Below are 15,938 nucleotides of genomic sequence, written 5' to 3'. Positions count from 1 at the left end.
TGCCGGCTGATTGTTTCGGCGGCTGGTCACACTCGAACCATCGAATCGAAATCTGTACTTTCAGCGAATTTCATGTCAGACCAGTACCAGTACCAGTACACTTTAGTTTGACTTTTTATAGAGTATTACACGTCACAATTTCTAACATCATTTACGCACATACGAAAGAGCCACTCCAAAAAAATCTGAGGCACAGCTCAGGTTAGAAACTTAAAAATTTACAGTAATTTGTGAGTAGTACTGTAGTATTGGTTACTTTTTGCCAGCACTCAACACTGGAAGCTTTTCCATTTCATCGCTTATTTTTCTGACAGTCGCCGTTACTCTAAAGCGACGCACACTTGAGCATGCACATACACATCGATGAGTGAAAAAATATATGACAGCGCTTATTTATTAGTTAACTGAAAATTGTCCGTACCGGTTGTTGTTTTCTGTTTTGTGCTGCAGTCATACCGATAAACCTTGAATTAATCTATTCATATGTGTATTTCGTGTGTGTTCGTGTGCTGTTTGCGAAAATTACTAATTATTGATACACCTATTACCGCCGATACCGAATATCCAGCCGGTTAGTCTAGGAAAATGACGAAGAGCAAGAAAAAGAAGGCCGCTTCTGACAAGAACAGTAATATAAAAGGGGAAGAGATCACAACCGCCTACATTGTGAAGTCGCCGGGCACGCCACCAAAAAACGGACTTAAGATTGCCAACAACTACGGCAATGGCACGAATCGAAGTTCCACTGTCCCCTGGGGTAAGCAACGGGTCCATGGCTACGGGGCTTTCAGTGCTCATCAAAACCATGTTTCTCTTCCCCATAGAACGGGAAATCATTGGGCAGTTTCTGCTGGAGATGGGCGACAGTCAGAAGATCAGTGCTCGCAATGATTGGTACGTGGATAAGACGCAAATGCGGATGCTCTTTGAGGACTATCTGGGAAAGAGTCCCAAATACTCGGAGCTTCGCATCAAACTGTCAGTCAATGGAGCCTGTAACGTGAGTATCGGGGCGCTCTCAGTGCAGCAAAGACACTCTCGCACACATACTAGAAAAGCCCGTTCGCGATAAGAAAGAATACAAGCACATACAGATTTTGCATGCATTTCCTTTGTTTGCCAACCTTCGACACTCGTCGATGCGACTCAAAAATCTTATCCATGCAGCATTCATATGATACATCAGATTAGATTACCTGTTCGAGTATCACCAACGAGTCAATGAATGATTGTGGGCACACCAATGAATGATTGTGATTCATCTCTCGCTCGGTTTGCTTACCAAACTTAAGAAAAAAAAGTAAATATATATGTATGGCTTTCAGACAAAGGGAGTTCTCTGGGTAGTCTTTTTAAACTCAAGTTGATTTTCTTTATAAAAGATATATACGCGTCCATATGTGTGTATTACATACATATGTACGTGTCTGTTCGTGTCTGTACGTATGTATGTATGTAAATTATGACTCTTTCATTACATACATATGTATGTACATATATACTATTGTGCCATCTGAAACCAAAACTTGGAGTCTTGTGATTCCCAGCTTTAAACAAAAGCAATAGCAAAATAAAGGTCTCAAATTACGCAAACGTCGCAACTTGGCAGCAGAGATAATCAGTGTGGGTGGTAAAGTAACCAATAAACAATTTACACAGAGAATAATCGCAATTTTTCGTTACAAATTCAAGATTGGGTCTCTGATGCAACGAACCAACTTCCTGATGAACACGCCGCGGCGAAGCTCCAACTATCGCATTAAGAGCTTCTCTTTGATGGAGTTTCGCAGGGAGAAGATTAATGCGATCGATGAGAGGCATCGTCTGAGGGATGGAGTGACTATCACTGAGCCAGGGGCTGCTGTGGTGGGCAGAATTGAGGGGAACATAATCGAACAGTATGTCCTCGATACGGCAGCCACGGCGATTCCTTTAAAGTATCAGAAAACTCTAATAATGGGGACATCAACGAACTTTAAACTCAACTCCCTGGGGTGCTACATATGCGAGACCCACTTTGAGTCGATTGAAAAGTATGAGGAGCATGTGGAGCACCATGGCGATGAGTCGGACTTTAAGTCACTCGAGAAAATGACCAAATTGTAAGGCCAAAGTAGATGCCTAGATATCCTGCCTATCTTTTAACCTGGCTTCCCCCTCGACAGCTCCAAACCCTTAGTGACCCTCTCGTACCAGACATGCGTGGACAGTCACTACTTTGGCTTCACCCTAAAGACCGACCTTAAAGATGTGGTCGTGCAGAAGATCATTATTGTGCAGTTGCGCCAGTTCTACTACGTGTACAATAGACGGATGCCGGTGACGATGCCCGAGAGTGGGGAGATGGTTTTCTTTGTGGACTCGCACGTGTTCACGATCCTGAGGGAGATGCCCATTGTGATCGGGTTCACGAGCAAAGGTCAGCGCTACGTGGAACAGCACCACTTCATGCGAACGAGCGCCCTGCCCCAGCCCATGTTCAACATAAACCCGTACAGGCTGTGCAGCAAGGATATCTTCCGCAGCAAGGGCTTGTTCCGTGCCAATCCGCCTGCGGAGGTAGTGCGCGCACTGAAGCATGACAATGCCCAGTCCCTTCTGGCGCAGTACGACAAAGACTACCGCAACTACTGTGAGCGGGGTAGGGAGCTCACGCAGATGAATATCGGCGGCGCTCTGCGCACTCTCTTACAGGTGGAGGACATAGAGTGTCTGCAGCACTATCTGGGGCTGACACAGTCGAAGGTGGAACCACATCAGTTCGGCAGGGAGCTGTCGGTGAAGATAAAACTGTCCTCCGGCAATAATGGAAGTGTCGAGGGTGTCCTATCTCCGGGCGACGACGTACTGATAATTAGCGAGAGTGTCCCGAATGGGAGTCCCGAAGATGTTCGGAAACTGTTGGAAAACAAAAACCTCGTTCTGGAACTGGCTCTTATGGACTTCGATGCGATTATCAAGTGGGCCCGGAGTGTGGAAAACATGCTCGGATCGCTGAATAAGCAGCTGCGGGTCTACTTTGCCCGCGTCCTCGGCGTATCCACCCAGCGAGTGCACATCACCTGCGAGCGACAGCTAGCGGACAACACCACGTATACGCTGATCTTCCGACCAGTGCGGGCTGTAATGCGCTACCAGTACCGGGCTCTCGAGCAGTTGGATCTGATCAACAGTAAGCATGTGCAGCGGATTCTCTTTCCTGCAGAGATTCCACGCCAGCCAGTGGCCGTGGGAGCTCTGAAGCTTCACAACCAGGGCATATCCAGCAATCCAGAGCAGATGCAGGCAGTGAAGCAGATTGCTCTGTGTCCCAAGCTGCCGGCTCCCTATATTGTCTTCGGCCCTCCCGGAACCGGCAAGACGGCAACCATCTGCGAAGCCATTTATCAGCTGTATGTGTGCAGGCCAGAGTCTCACATCCTCGTGATGGCCGGATCGAACACCGCCTGCGATGAGATTGCGCTGAGGCTGCTCCGCGCCATAGCCAAGGCGCCGAAGACCCAGCCGCGGCCCCTCACTCGCATTTTCGCCGCCTGCTGCGATCGACGCATCGACAATATCAATGACCTGCTACTGGAGTACTCCAACATGTATGCCCTGCACTTTTACCCGGCCGTCGAGGCAGTGCACCAGTACCGCATCGTCGTCTGTACCCTCAGCTTGGCAGGCAAGCTCTCGACGGGTGGCTTCGCCCTCGACAATTGCAAGCAGCCCGTGTTCTCGCATGTGTTTGTCGATGAGGCAGCCGCCTCCACCGAGACGGAGTCCCTCATGGGCATCACCTGCACAATCTCATCTGACACGAATCTAATTCTATCTGGAGATCACAAGCAGCTCGGCCCAGTGCTTCAGTCGCAACGGGCCAACGATTGGGGTCTGTCCGTGTCCCTGTTCGAGCGGCTTATCCAGCGAAAGTGCTACCAGGTAGATGCGGGCGGTGGCTACAATGCAGCTATTCAAACGCGTCTCATTCGGAACTACCGCTCCCACCCGGAGATCGTTTCTCTCTACAACGATCTCTACTACAATGGCGAGCTCAAGGCGCAGGCTCCCATGGGTGAGCAGATCCTCCGCCCTTGCCTTGCAGAATATGATAATATGCAGAAAATCTTTTTCTGATTGCAGAGAATGTCTGTCGATTGCAAAACTGGTTCCACACGACCAACGAATGTTTCCCGATTATTTTCCATTCGGCCTTTGGCACAGTAATAAACACCAAAAAGTCGGTTAGGTGAGTAAAGTTATGTAGTTTAGGAGCTGCCATGGCACAACTCCGAAGCGTCATCTACGTTTTCTCTGTTCCGCAGCCTGTGCAACAACAAGGAGATCGACACTGTAATGGATTATGTAAAGGATCTAATGTACTTTGGCATCAACGGAGAGCCAGTGGCGCAGACGGACATCGGGATCATCTCGCCGTACAAGAATCAATACCAACGCATCCAAGAGCAGCTTAACATGCGCAATTGGACGCAAATCGATTGCGGTTCTGTTGAGTTATTCCAGGGCAAGGAGAAGCAGATCATCATCGTGTCCTTTGTGCGCTCGTTCACAACCAAGCTGGGCTTCCTCGACAATCATCGGGTGAGTGACTTCCCTCTGGAAGGGTCTTCTCTCTGTAACTAATATTTTTACCCCACACAGCGTTTGAATGTCTTGCTCTCGCGGCCGATGTCTATGCTGATTATGATCGGCAATCCACGTACGCTGAGCCAAAACCATGACTTCCGGCGTATCATCGATCTGTGCCGTGAGCGGAGGACTCTTGTGGGTTCCCCCTATTATACGGATGAAAATGACAAGAAGGTCGTCAACGGAACTGCTACTGGAGGAGCAAGAGAATCTGAAATAGGCAAGAATGAAAGCTTGGGACGTGGTAATCCCAGTGGTCGTGGCCATTGCGACTAACCCCAGAGAAACAGATATCGTGAGCAAATAAATATTTTCCGATCACAATCCAATGTCGAAGATTCCATTCCACTTGCAAAATAAATTGGCAGACATGTAGCCACAGTTCACACAGTTCTCTACCGTCACATCCTCCTCACTGCTCACAGCTCCTTGTTTCTCTGGCCCCGTCCCCCACATCCACTGAGCAACCCCAAGCTAACTTTTCCCTCTTTAATTCAGCTGCAGCAAAAACCGACACCCCACCGCAGGCGTCCAGGCTGTTCTACAATCAGAAGGAGCTTATCAAGCTGGGCTTCGAGTCAAAGGATGACGCCAAGTCGGAGTTGGACAAACTATTCGATGAATTGCCCAAGGTTCCGCGCTACGTGGATCACAGCTCGGACGCTGTTAGCTCTGTCTCTGCTCAAATGATGGAACTGAAGGTGAAGAATAAAACGGAGGTGGAAGCCAAACTGCTGGCAACAAATTCAACCAAATTGGAGCCAGTTCCAGTCAAGCCATCTTCACAAGCATCTGTTCCAGAGCCAAAGAGCTTCACGGGTCCGATGCGATGTTCTAATCCAATTGCTCCATCAATGAGTTCGCCAAGGACCTTCACGAATCTACCAACACGAGGACCAACAGAGTATAGACATATTCCAACCGGATCCGCACAATTCGAGAACATGCGTGCGCCGTCTGAGTCGCATTTCAACACAAGCCACGGAAATTGGAACAGCTATAGCCATCCATGGCCAGAGGAACCCAAAACCAAAAAGAAGGAATCGAAATGTGCCATTTCATAGTTAAGGAACCCAATTAGACTAACAGCCCCTATGAGGACCCGGGCGGTCGCCTGATACAACAGTCGTCTGCTGGGTCCTCTTTTTGACTTTGCTATTTTGGCATTAGACCGGTCTCCGATCGTCCGCGTGACTAGTAGCAAAACCACTTACAAAAAAAACACGCATTTGTTGTGTAACTACATCGCCTTTGCGAATAAGAAGTCATTTGATTTCTGATTATCTGCTTCCCTTTTGGTTTCGCACCAAATGCGAGTGTATATTTTATGATATGATTTAATGTTAGACAAAGAGTCTTTTGTTCATTGTTCATTGCAATTATTCATTGTTTTTTGGAGTCGAAAATTCCTGGAGTCAGTTCCAGATAAATACAGAAAAGAAGTTGATCATTTATATTTTTATGTAAAGGAGAAAGCGTACGCTAACATCCTCAATTTCAATAATTTTACTAGAAAACTAGATACATATGTTTCAATGAATCAAAATTAAACTTTTGTTGTTCATACGAATTGTTAAACTAATATTAATTGAAAGACATGATGTATGAGCTATATACATATATGTTATTTAAATGGGAGACCGGTAAGAATTCTATGTATGCCAGCACTTACGTTTCCATTTACTCAAAGACACCCAGATTTCAATAAAGGCAAACAATAAAGACATAAAAGGGTGTTGAAGAATGACCATCTCTAGCAATGCACGCATGTATTGACAGACATATGAGTATGTAGACGTATGTATGAGTGAGAGACGTAACGAAGCGACGTTCTCTTATCTCCCTTTTTGTTCTCCCTTTCGTTGGGTCTCTATCTGCCTGCGAGCAGAGCATTTATTAGTCACAAATAAACCTTACATATGAATGGTTGCGTTTTTACTTTTCGGTACAAGAAATAAGTACACCACACGTTTTTTCAGCTACAGCTTTGATAAAGAACACAGTTGGCCTTGCAAATTGAACATTTCGAGTGTGAAGGGGGAAAATCGTCTACCTCTACGTAGACACAAATTTTTCGTTACTGGTTTCCACAACATCAATAGTCAAAAGAAAAAACCTTCAGAATTTCTTGAAAATTATTGTGCAAGCAAACACAAGATTGATCGGCATTACGTTGCGTCTCAGTATAAACGTACAGATTTCCAAGCGCGGGATGAATGCTTCTGGGAAGATCAATGGGCGTGGTGCCTCCACAGCCCCCAACTACAATCGACGCAGCACGGCCGCGACGCGAGACAACGAGGCAACCTCCTCCAGGGCCATTTTGATGGCGCCGCTATCGGGTCACTCGGCGGGAGCACGCAAGGCGTCTCACTGCGGGGCGGGCGATGGAGGCTCCGTTGACGGAGTTTCTTGGAAGATGCAAGGACATCGTCTGGGAGGTGCTTCCACATCAGCGACAGGTCTCACAGCACGCCTGGCGCGGCCTACCATTGCTTCGGCCCTGAGGGCATCCAGCAATCAACAGTCGGTCAAGGAGCAGCGCGAGCGAGCCACTATTGCACTGACGGCCACTCTGAATAGGTCGGCAAAGGGGGCCGCCAAGAGCAAAAGTGTTGCAAGAGAAGCTTGGACCAAGAAAGAGGTTGGGATGACAGAGTCGGCGAAGCAAGCGGCTCGATCTCGTCTGTGGCCTTCCAAGAAGACGGGTGGAGGAGAGACCCTCCGCCTGAAGAAGGAAACTCAGGCCATAAATCTGGAGGAGGCTGCGGAGGAGGCCGAGGCTTGCCTGGAGGGACATCTTCCGGCTGAGGATGTGTCCAATCGCCTGCTGGAGGCGGGCGTTCAGACCAACGAGCAGGAGATACTCAGCCATGGTCCGCTTCCTGGCTTCAGGGTAGTGATCCCCTCCCAGCCACTGATAGAGAAAATTGAAAGGGAGCGTCGTGAAACTAAGTCCAGGCTAGACCGCCAAGCGATGCGCAGATTCGCCCCGTACGAGCTGCAGGAAGAACAGCATCTGGACGAGCTAAAGGAGTTCATGGAACGCAATGCCGTCACCAAGCGCAGTCCCAAGAAGCCACCACCCGTCATGTACGCCAACTACGACAATCAGTACCAGAACGTTTTCAAGTCCATGGACGACTTCTTCAACCGTGAGGTCCCGAAGTCTGAGTCCATCACCGACATCAAGGAACGCATCAATCGCAAGGAGCAGGAACTCCTCAGCCTCTTCGATGGAGTGGACAACACAAACGAGTAGCCAGAGGCTTAACCGCCCCAAAACCAATTCAAATTCCAAATTCTTTGTGCTCAAATTGATCAAAATTACATAATAAAAGGAATGATGGGTCCAAGTACGTTTAGAAATCGACCGACTTGGACCGTTGACATACATAACTTTTCCAGCAAGTAATTAAAAAAAATAGGTTCAACAAAGAGAAGAGGCAGGGCCCCAAATTTGAAATACACTTCCATTCAATATCTGGTCGTTGTGTGACCACCGATCGATACCCTACGCGCTATATAATACAATGATCCAATATTTTAGACATGGGACCAGAACACTTGGTTTAAAATCAGCACAATTTAAAATTTTCTGGAGCAGATGCAAGCTTCACGGAAAAACGACAGTACTCTTTGTGAGGGCATGATGGCAAGTACATTCGTATTTAAATTACGCTTAGACAGGCAGTACTCCAGACCAACCAGTTCTTACTTTCTCTGCGGGCCGACAGTGGGGTCACGTCGCTTTCGCAGTCAACAGTCAGCGCTGGCTCAGTCAACGCTGGCAACTGGTCGCGCGAGCAATGGAAAAGTCGCATCTCAAATTTCCCCATGATATTCGCGATGTGGAAGAGTCCACGAATGCCGAACTGCTCGAGTACTTCAAAGGTGTGTCCGATCTAGCATGTTGCCTGTGTGTAGCTGGAGTAACCTGATTCGTTTTCAGGCGAGCGGAATGGTTTTGTTCAGGTTGGAGCCGAGGGCTACTTCTTTCCAAACAAGTTTAAAGACGAGGCGGAGAAGTATTACAACTTTGAGGCGCGACCGAATGACGTCTGGATAGTGACAGTGCCCAGATCAGGCACCACTTGGACACAGGAGCTGATCTGGCTGCTGGCCAATGGCCTGGACTTTGAGCAGGCCCAGCGGCGACCTCTCACCGAGCGTTTTCCCTTCTTCGAGTTGGTCCACTGACAATTCTGCTGGGCAACAAAGTATTCACTGCGTCTTGTTCCCTTAGGTTTCCACTCTTCATGCACAGCCAGGTCAAGGCAGAGCTTCTGGAGGAGAACCATAAATCAGCTGATGCCTTGGAATTCATTGAGAAGATTTCCCGGCCGGGATACGAGGTCCTAAGTGAAGTGCCTTCTTCCCAGCGACGCTTCATCAAGACGCACTTTCCATTCTCCTTGCTGCCGCCGAGTGTCTTGCAGAACAAATGCAAGGTTTGACTCTTTGTTAAGCAGTTTTTTTTCATAACAAATGTAATCCAACTACGTATGTTTTTCAGATCGTTTACGTTGCCCGCAATCCCAAGGACGTCGCAGTCTCCTATTACCACTTGAACCGACTCTTCCGCACGCAGGGATACATTGGCGACTTTGAGCGCTTCTGGCGATACTTCCAACGAGGATTAAGTCGGTGATCTGTCACAACATCTGTCATATTAAAGCTTGTCCATCGAATGTACTTTGCAGATCCCTGGCTACCGTACTACAGCCACGTGAATGAAGCCCAGAACCATTGCCACTTGTCCAACGTTCTCTTTCTGCGTTATGAGGACATGCTGAAGGATCTGCCAGGCACTGTGCATAGAATTGGTTCTTTTCTGGATTGTAGACCGACTGCCGCAGACCTGGACAGACTACTCGATCATCTGAGCATTGAAAACTTCCGGGAAAACAAGTCCGTGAACATGCATGAAATGGCCTCCGTTGGAATCCTGAACAAAAACGAGGCGGGATTCGTCCGGAGCGGCGGTGGAGAGAGTGCCAAAAATGGTCCGCACACTCAAAGGGAGTTTGTCGATAATCCCAAGCTGCTGAAATGCGCCAACGAATGGATCGAACAGAATGTTAAATGCTTTGAGACCATATGAAAGTGTGGAGAAATATAGCTCGACGTCACCTGATTTTGTTTGGTACTTTTACTGTTTGTTACTTTTTGGTTTGAATTGAGGCTGAACTGGACTACAACTAACGTATTTGCACATTGAAACTATCCACACTGGCATTCGCTATCTGCTTGTGTATATCGTTAACCTCCGCCTGGGTCAGGGTGCGCTCCATATGGCGATAGACAATGCGGAAGCACACGCTCGACTTGCCCGTCTTTGGATGCTTAAATTTGTCCACAAGACTGATCTGAGAGAAAAAGGGTTAGAGTTATAGGGACTTATCCTCCACTCTACTTACTTGTTCCACAATGTCGCCAGCCACCGTCCGAACCAGATCGTAGAAATCGTTGGGCGAGAAGCCAGCATCAACCTCCACATCGGAGGGCAGCCAGAAGGACAGGTCGTTGGTACACTGCGGATAGTGGGAGATGGGTTTGTACTTTGGCAGATTGTGCAGATCCTTTTCGCTGAACTGCGAAAGGAAGCCGCTGTCATTGGACCAGAACAGGCGAATGTCCGGTATGTCAAAGAGCACCATAGCCAGACGCTCGAGGCCGACACCAAAAGCGTAGCCAATTGACTGGTGGACGCCGGACTGCTGGAGGATTTCGTGGCGCATAATGCCACAGCCAAGAACCTCCAGCCAGTTGTTTTTGAAGTAGATCTCCAACTCCCAGGAGGGTTGCGTGAAAGGGAAATATGTTTCTACCCAGCGGTACTTGATGCGAGGGCCGAACAATTCCTTTGTCAGACCCACAAGGACGTGTTTCATCTCGTGCTCCATCAGTTTAACCGCTTCCAGAGTGTGGCAGGACTGCTTCGTCTGGTCCATGCATTTCGACGAGGGAAGAATCAGTTTTGGATCGGCCAATGAGCCCGTCCAAGTCTCCTCGAACAGCTCCAGGCCAGGATTGCGCTCAAAGAGCTTGTCTTTAGTGACTAATCGCACTGCATCTGCCTGATGGAACACCGGGTAGTGGGTACTGTCGATCTCATCGCGCCGATACACTTCCCCCACCACCAGGAAATTGTCCAGTCCACCAGAGATCAATTCAACCTGGTGGGCCGTGGTGTGGGCGCGGAGCAGTTGGTGCTGGTTAATGTAGTAGCAGTCTGATTTCTGGCGACTTACATGGTCGCTGGGTATCAGTAGGTTGTCGAAATTCTGCTGCACTGTCACAACAGGATTCAGTTTGTCGTAGACGGAAAACAGTGGATTTCCGCGATGATTCCGGTAGGCTCCATAAAAGTAATTTACGATGCGCTGGCGAATGATCGACAGGGGATGATCCTTCTGGAGGTGCTTATTGGCTCCCAGGTACGACAGAATTTTGGGCGTTACATTCGTCCAGCTGTCGGTGGCGTACGTGCTCCCATTCACCTCCAGTTGTGGCTGCGCGGGAGGCGGTGACTTTTCGACAACAGCGTTGCTGGCCAGCCAACGGCTACGGCTGCAGTTCCCCGTGCGGAGAGAGTATCTGGAGCCCTGCACACGTAGGTTCAGCAGCATTTTCGTGGCCTATTTTATTTATTTATATGAACAATTGCATATTATAACACACAACAGAGTAAAATCAGCTGGGAAAATGTAGTTATCGACCCACGGAAATATACCAACATAAACCGTCTCATTTTAAAAATATACCGTAAATATACTGACGAACTCAAGTTCTTTATACATATTCCTCGTTTTTGATATTCCGTGCAATATTTATAGCTAGACAGATTTCTCAGCTCTGCCCACATAATTTTATCCAACTGGTGAATCTATTTTCTACTTGACTGGTTTATTTTAAACACTGACTTTTATTGGATTTCGCCTAAAAAAGGTTTTAGCGGAAAAGGTAAAAAAAAAAATATGTAAGAGAGTAATCGTTCCTTTGCTCAATTTTAATATTCCGTTGAATAATGCTGGTTTACTAAAACCTTCAGCCCTTCCCACATAATTTTATCCGTGGATGAATCAATTTTTTACAAGATTAACGACTTTTAAGTACTCCCTTTTATTGTATTTTGACTAAAACACGGTTTAAACAAAAAAGTAAAAAAAAAAACCATCGCAATGTTGTCATGTCAATGTTGCTGGTAATTGTCGACTTGTTCCTAATCAGAATCAGGAGTATGGGCATTTGTATACCCCATTTCGTTAATTTAATATGAAGACACTCTAAAACATAATTAATAAAGAAATTGTCTGAAATTGATACATTTTAGACGTATACATGCATTTGATTAGTTTCCTGTATATCCTGATCCCGGTACTCATTCTTAACTCCATTATATCCTTTTCCCTAGGGTATGCCCTAGGTTTTGCCCATGTTGCGGGGCATTTTTCTTTGTCTTTACCGAATCTTAGTTATATATTTACCGGAGGTATCCCTTGTTAGGCATCCCTTTAAATTCCAAAATAGGTTATTATAAACATAATAAAAATAAACTTTTCCGAAGTTTTCCAGCAGAATACGTACTGTCAGTATATAGCTTTTGGGTGATTTAAAAGTCAAATTCTTGCATCCTTGGATATTTATTAGGTCGGTATTATTGTATGTACATTTATAATATGTAGGTATATATTTACTGGTATGCCTATAAAGAAAGGTTATGTATTCTTATTTGAAAAATTCTGAAATCGCAGCTGACATTAAGGATCCGACATATCAGGACTGTTACGGAAACAATAATAGCGGAGAAATTATATGTACGTATTGCAAAATAATAGCTAATCTATGTAAAATGTATAATCCTTCAGTTCGACCGATCCAAAACTAGCTTTAGTTAATTCGAATATCATACTCGTATGCTCCCTGCTAATCTGTAAGAGTGATTAGGCCTTAAAGTTGACGACACGTTAAAGTTCATGCAGAGAAACTAAAAATAAATACACGCTAGTCACTTTTTGAAGATCGATATATGGTTGCTATTTCCTAATGTGATTCGGGAGCAGAACTCGAGTGCGCCACCAGTTTCTTTGAATGGACTCTTGCGTCCATCGAGTGTCGGCTCCCGCAACTTGGATCTGTTCTATTCCTTTTTACAATTTAAGGCTATGGTTATACGCGTTGTGATAATTTGATTATTCTATTTTTCGCATTTAGTTGAATTCTTTTCCTTCCAGTCTATTGAGAGCGTTCGCATCTACTTGAGGGCCTCCTTGGCCCGCTGCTCCCACTCGGCCCGGCGCTGATGGATGCCCTTGAATTCGCCCACTGTCGCCGATCGTTCGATTGGCTTGCCGGACATGGACATGGCACCTGTGGCTTGAACTCCTGCTCCTGCAGCGGAGGCAGTGGTGGTGGGTGGAGCTGCCTGTACCGTCGGAGCTGGTGCTGGTGATGGGGCCTGTTTCAGTTGCAGCGACAAGCGCTCGTTCGCAGGCTTGGCGCCTCCATTGTTGCTGTTGCTCAGGTTGTTCCGGACTCCATTGCTGACCTTGATGGGGGGCAGGTAGCTTACCACCTTCTGCTGTGTATTGGTCGCTTTCTGCAGGCTACTGCTGATGTGGCTGCTGTTGTGGTTATTGTTGTTGTGGTTGTTGCTGCTGTTGAGATTGCGGAAGTCGGCAACCGAGTTCCGGTTGCTGGTGGGATGTTGGGAGGATGTCTTGGTAAACTCACTGCTAACCTGCGCCTCGTACTTGGGTGACAGTTTGTCCAGCTTCTCCTCGCTGTTGGACTGGTTCTCCTTATCACTGTCCACACTCTGGCTCCCGATGGGTGTTGACATCTTCTTAGGTGTTGGCTGGGCAGGGGCTACCACCTCCTCGTCCTTCACCTTCAGCGAGCGGCGGGCAAACACTTTCATCAGTTCCGGCGTGGGGTCGTCCTTGCTCGGAGAGGCGTTGCCATTGCAGCTGGCAAAGGATTTCTTGCGCAGCACCACGGGATTGGTATTGCCATTGACCTCGGTCAGCTCCGGTGTCTTTGGTGGAGTGGCAGGAGCTGGAGCACCCACAGCTGGTGGCATCTCCGCCTTGCTGATTGATTGCTTTCGCTGCTCCGCCGCAATGCGCTCCTTCCGCTCCTCGTTGAGAAAGAGCCGCTTGCGATCCTCCAGCGAAAGGCGGTTTACCTTGTTCTCCTTCTGTATGACATGCTGCTCCCTCGGGGCTGCCTCCAGCTTGGGGGTGGCGATAGGGATGGGGAGACCGTTGCTCTTTGGTGTAATGGGTGTCGTCACAGGCGTGTTCGCGGATGAGAGTGTCTCGCTGCTGCCGCTGCTGCTGCCAAAGCTCGTCCGCACGCTGGTCGCGCTTACAGAACGCGGCTGCCTGCCCAGATTCGGCTCCAGGGCCTGCCTAAGGTTAAGGTTAAGTGGAACAGTGCTAGGACCCAGCGGCATCTCTGTGTGCTCAACAACCTCCCCCCCTGCCCCACTGCTCCGCCGCAGGCTGAGGTCATCGCTGCTCTGGCTTCGCTCGGTGGGGGATTTCAGGTTCTTGGACAGCACCAGGTGGTTACACTTCTTGTGCAGGCTCGCCTGATCCACGCGGTTCAGCTGGATCTTCATGAACTCCGGCTCGACTGGAGTCTCCACATTGCTGGAGTTGCGGCGGCTGCTTCCGCCGCTGTTGTTGTTGTTGTTGTTGTTGTTGTTGTTCTTAGCCGGAGTTGCGGGAGGGCTGTGTGAGAGCTTGGCACTCTTGGTCAGGGGGCTGGCCGGGCTGGGAGTGCAGATGGCCGTGCTGGTTATTGTCTTCCTTCCGAGGTCCAGTAGCTTTGGACGCTCCGGCTGCAGTTTGGCTGCTGGCGTGGCCTGCTCCACGGTCAGCTCTTCGCTGACTGTGGCCGATTTGCGCAGGACACTCACCAGCGGCGACTTTACGATCATGTCGATGTTCTGCTCTATCTGGGAGATGTTGGCTGGGCCGGGACTGGACTGTACCAGGAGCTTGTTGCTCCGTTGCGGTGAGCTCTTCGCCAGCGCCGGCAGCTGGCCCGTAGACTCCGCGCGCCCCTGCAGCAGCTTGTTGTCGTTGATCTCGAATCCCAGGGACACGCACTTGGTGTTCGGCGAGAGCGGCGAGCGCGGGGACTGTGGCGGAGAGCGGGGAGAGCTCTGCTTGTAGTAGGAGGGCAGGCGGAAGCTGATCGAGAGGTCGGGCAGACTGGGCATGTGGTTGTGCACGACGGTCGAGTCAACGACGGCTTCCCGCTCTTCCTGGTAGTTGCGGAAGCTGCGCGACTTCTCGACCGTCTTGCGTTGCTTCTCCTCGTAGTAGAGCGGCGAGGGCTCGTCCGTGCTGGTCTCCAGCGAGTTGGAGGAGCTCGAGTTCTGGCCCACCGAGTCGCTGGAGCGGCACAGCTTCTGCTGGAAGGCGCTGAGCCCCACGATCCGTGGCTTACGCTCGAAGTGGGAGGTGGTCTCGGCCTTGACCTGTTGCTCGCGGACCAGGGTTGTAGATTGGAACGTGTCGTTGCCCCGGGTGCTCTTGGAGAGCAGGTTGGTGATGTCGTTTGAGGCACTGCTGTTCGGGATGGCGGCGGGCGAGTTGGAGCCAAGTTCCTGGGGGATGTAGCGTTGGCGTGCAGCAGGTCCCGACTTGGGCTTGGGCGCCATCTGCGGCTGGGTAGTGATCCCTGCCCCCAAGTTGCCGACTATGGCGTTGCGGCCGTGGCTGGCCTCGATGTGGATCTCACGCTTAATCATCTGGCGGGTCTCCTGCACGTGCTGCTGTCGCGACTTGTCCGGTATCAGAAATGGCTCTCGAAAGCCCGTCTCCAGACAGGAGTTCGATATCTGGAGCTTCTTGGCCACGCTCTGGCTGGAGTCGGTGTCCTCGAGGCCATCGTTGGCCCTGGCAATGCTGCGCTTCGAGTTCCTGTGGATAAGCCGCCGCAGGAGTCCGCTCTCAGTGCTCTCTATGGCGGCCAGGGCATTGTCCCCATCAGTGGACGACTCGCCCCTGCTCTCGAGCACTGTGTTTGCCTTGGTCACCTTGGCGGTGCTGGTGGTGGTGGATTTGGTGGTGGGGGCTCGCAGTCCGAAGATCTGCGCCGTGGTGGAAGACGTGCTCGTCACCTGACTGGTCGTTCGTGTCGCCTGTTCGATTGTCTTGGTTCGCTTCGTCGTGATGGAGGTCGAGCTGGAGTTGGGGGCCGTCGTGTTGCTGGGGCTGGGGCTGGGATTGATGGCAGCGGTCGTCTTGGGTGGTAGAGAGCGTGTCCTGTTCTTGAGGTCAACATCT

The 15,938-nt window shown here is 49.3% G+C and overlaps 5 protein-coding genes across 8 annotated transcripts in view; 3 read left to right on the top strand and 2 right to left on the bottom strand.

Annotated features, from left to right (window-relative positions):
* Positions 1-183: 183 nt before the first annotated feature.
* On the top strand, positions 184-6,202 carry LOC108158519 (DNA-binding protein SMUBP-2). The gene is made up of 9 exons (XM_017290898.2): positions 184-201; positions 569-757; positions 825-1,000; positions 1,693-2,102; positions 2,166-4,057; positions 4,126-4,231; positions 4,308-4,584; positions 4,645-4,852; positions 5,131-6,202. Exons 2-9 carry the CDS (start codon positions 586-588, stop codon positions 5,694-5,696), a joined length of 3,807 nt encoding a protein of 1,268 aa, XP_017146387.1. The 5' UTR covers positions 184-201; positions 569-585; the 3' UTR covers positions 5,697-6,202.
* A 351-nt stretch (positions 6,203-6,553) lies between these two features.
* Positions 6,554-8,031, top strand: LOC108158525. Its single transcript, XM_017290906.2, has one exon. It carries the CDS (start codon positions 6,845-6,847, stop codon positions 7,892-7,894), a length of 1,050 nt encoding a protein of 349 aa, XP_017146395.1. The 5' UTR covers positions 6,554-6,844; the 3' UTR covers positions 7,895-8,031.
* Positions 8,032-8,123: 92 nt separating this feature from the next.
* Positions 8,124-9,769, top strand: LOC108158524 (sulfotransferase 4A1). Of its 2 annotated transcripts, XM_017290904.2 has the most exons (6): positions 8,124-8,287; positions 8,370-8,526; positions 8,585-8,819; positions 8,879-9,083; positions 9,149-9,275; positions 9,336-9,769. In XM_017290904.2, the coding sequence occupies exons 1-6, from the start codon at positions 8,240-8,242 to the stop codon at positions 9,734-9,736; spliced, it is 1,173 nt and encodes a 390-aa protein (XP_017146393.1). In that variant the 5' UTR covers positions 8,124-8,239; the 3' UTR covers positions 9,737-9,769. The 2 variants fall into 2 exon arrangements, with proteins under 2 accessions (XP_017146393.1, XP_017146394.1); XM_017290905.2 differs by having other exon boundaries at positions 8,124-8,526.
* LOC108158522 (probable phenylalanine--tRNA ligase, mitochondrial) lies at positions 9,767-11,349 on the bottom strand. Its single transcript, XM_017290903.2, has 2 exons — positions 10,053-11,349; positions 9,767-10,001 (listed from the first exon to the last, which is right to left on the bottom strand). Exons 1-2 carry the CDS (start codon positions 11,262-11,264, stop codon positions 9,834-9,836), a joined length of 1,380 nt encoding a protein of 459 aa, XP_017146392.1. The 5' UTR covers positions 11,265-11,349; the 3' UTR covers positions 9,767-9,833.
* An 897-nt stretch (positions 11,350-12,246) lies between these two features.
* Positions 12,247-15,938, bottom strand: part of LOC108159677 (flocculation protein FLO11) — a 30,978-nt gene continuing 27,286 nt past the window's right edge. For all 3 annotated transcript variants that reach the window (XM_017293167.2, XM_017293169.2, XM_033392502.1), the window contains one exon: positions 12,247-15,936. In XM_017293167.2, the coding sequence (XP_017148656.1) occupies positions 12,890-15,936 (3,047 nt within the window). In that variant the 3' untranslated portion in view covers positions 12,247-12,889. The remainder of the gene's footprint in view (positions 15,937-15,938) is intronic.

This window comes from Drosophila miranda, chromosome 3, assembly GCF_003369915.1.
Source record: "Drosophila miranda strain MSH22 chromosome 3, D.miranda_PacBio2.1, whole genome shotgun sequence".
NCBI lineage: Eukaryota > Metazoa > Arthropoda > Insecta > Diptera > Drosophilidae > Drosophila > Drosophila miranda.
Note: the sequence above shows the minus strand (reverse complement) of the source record. Positions and strands in the feature narration are given on the sequence as shown.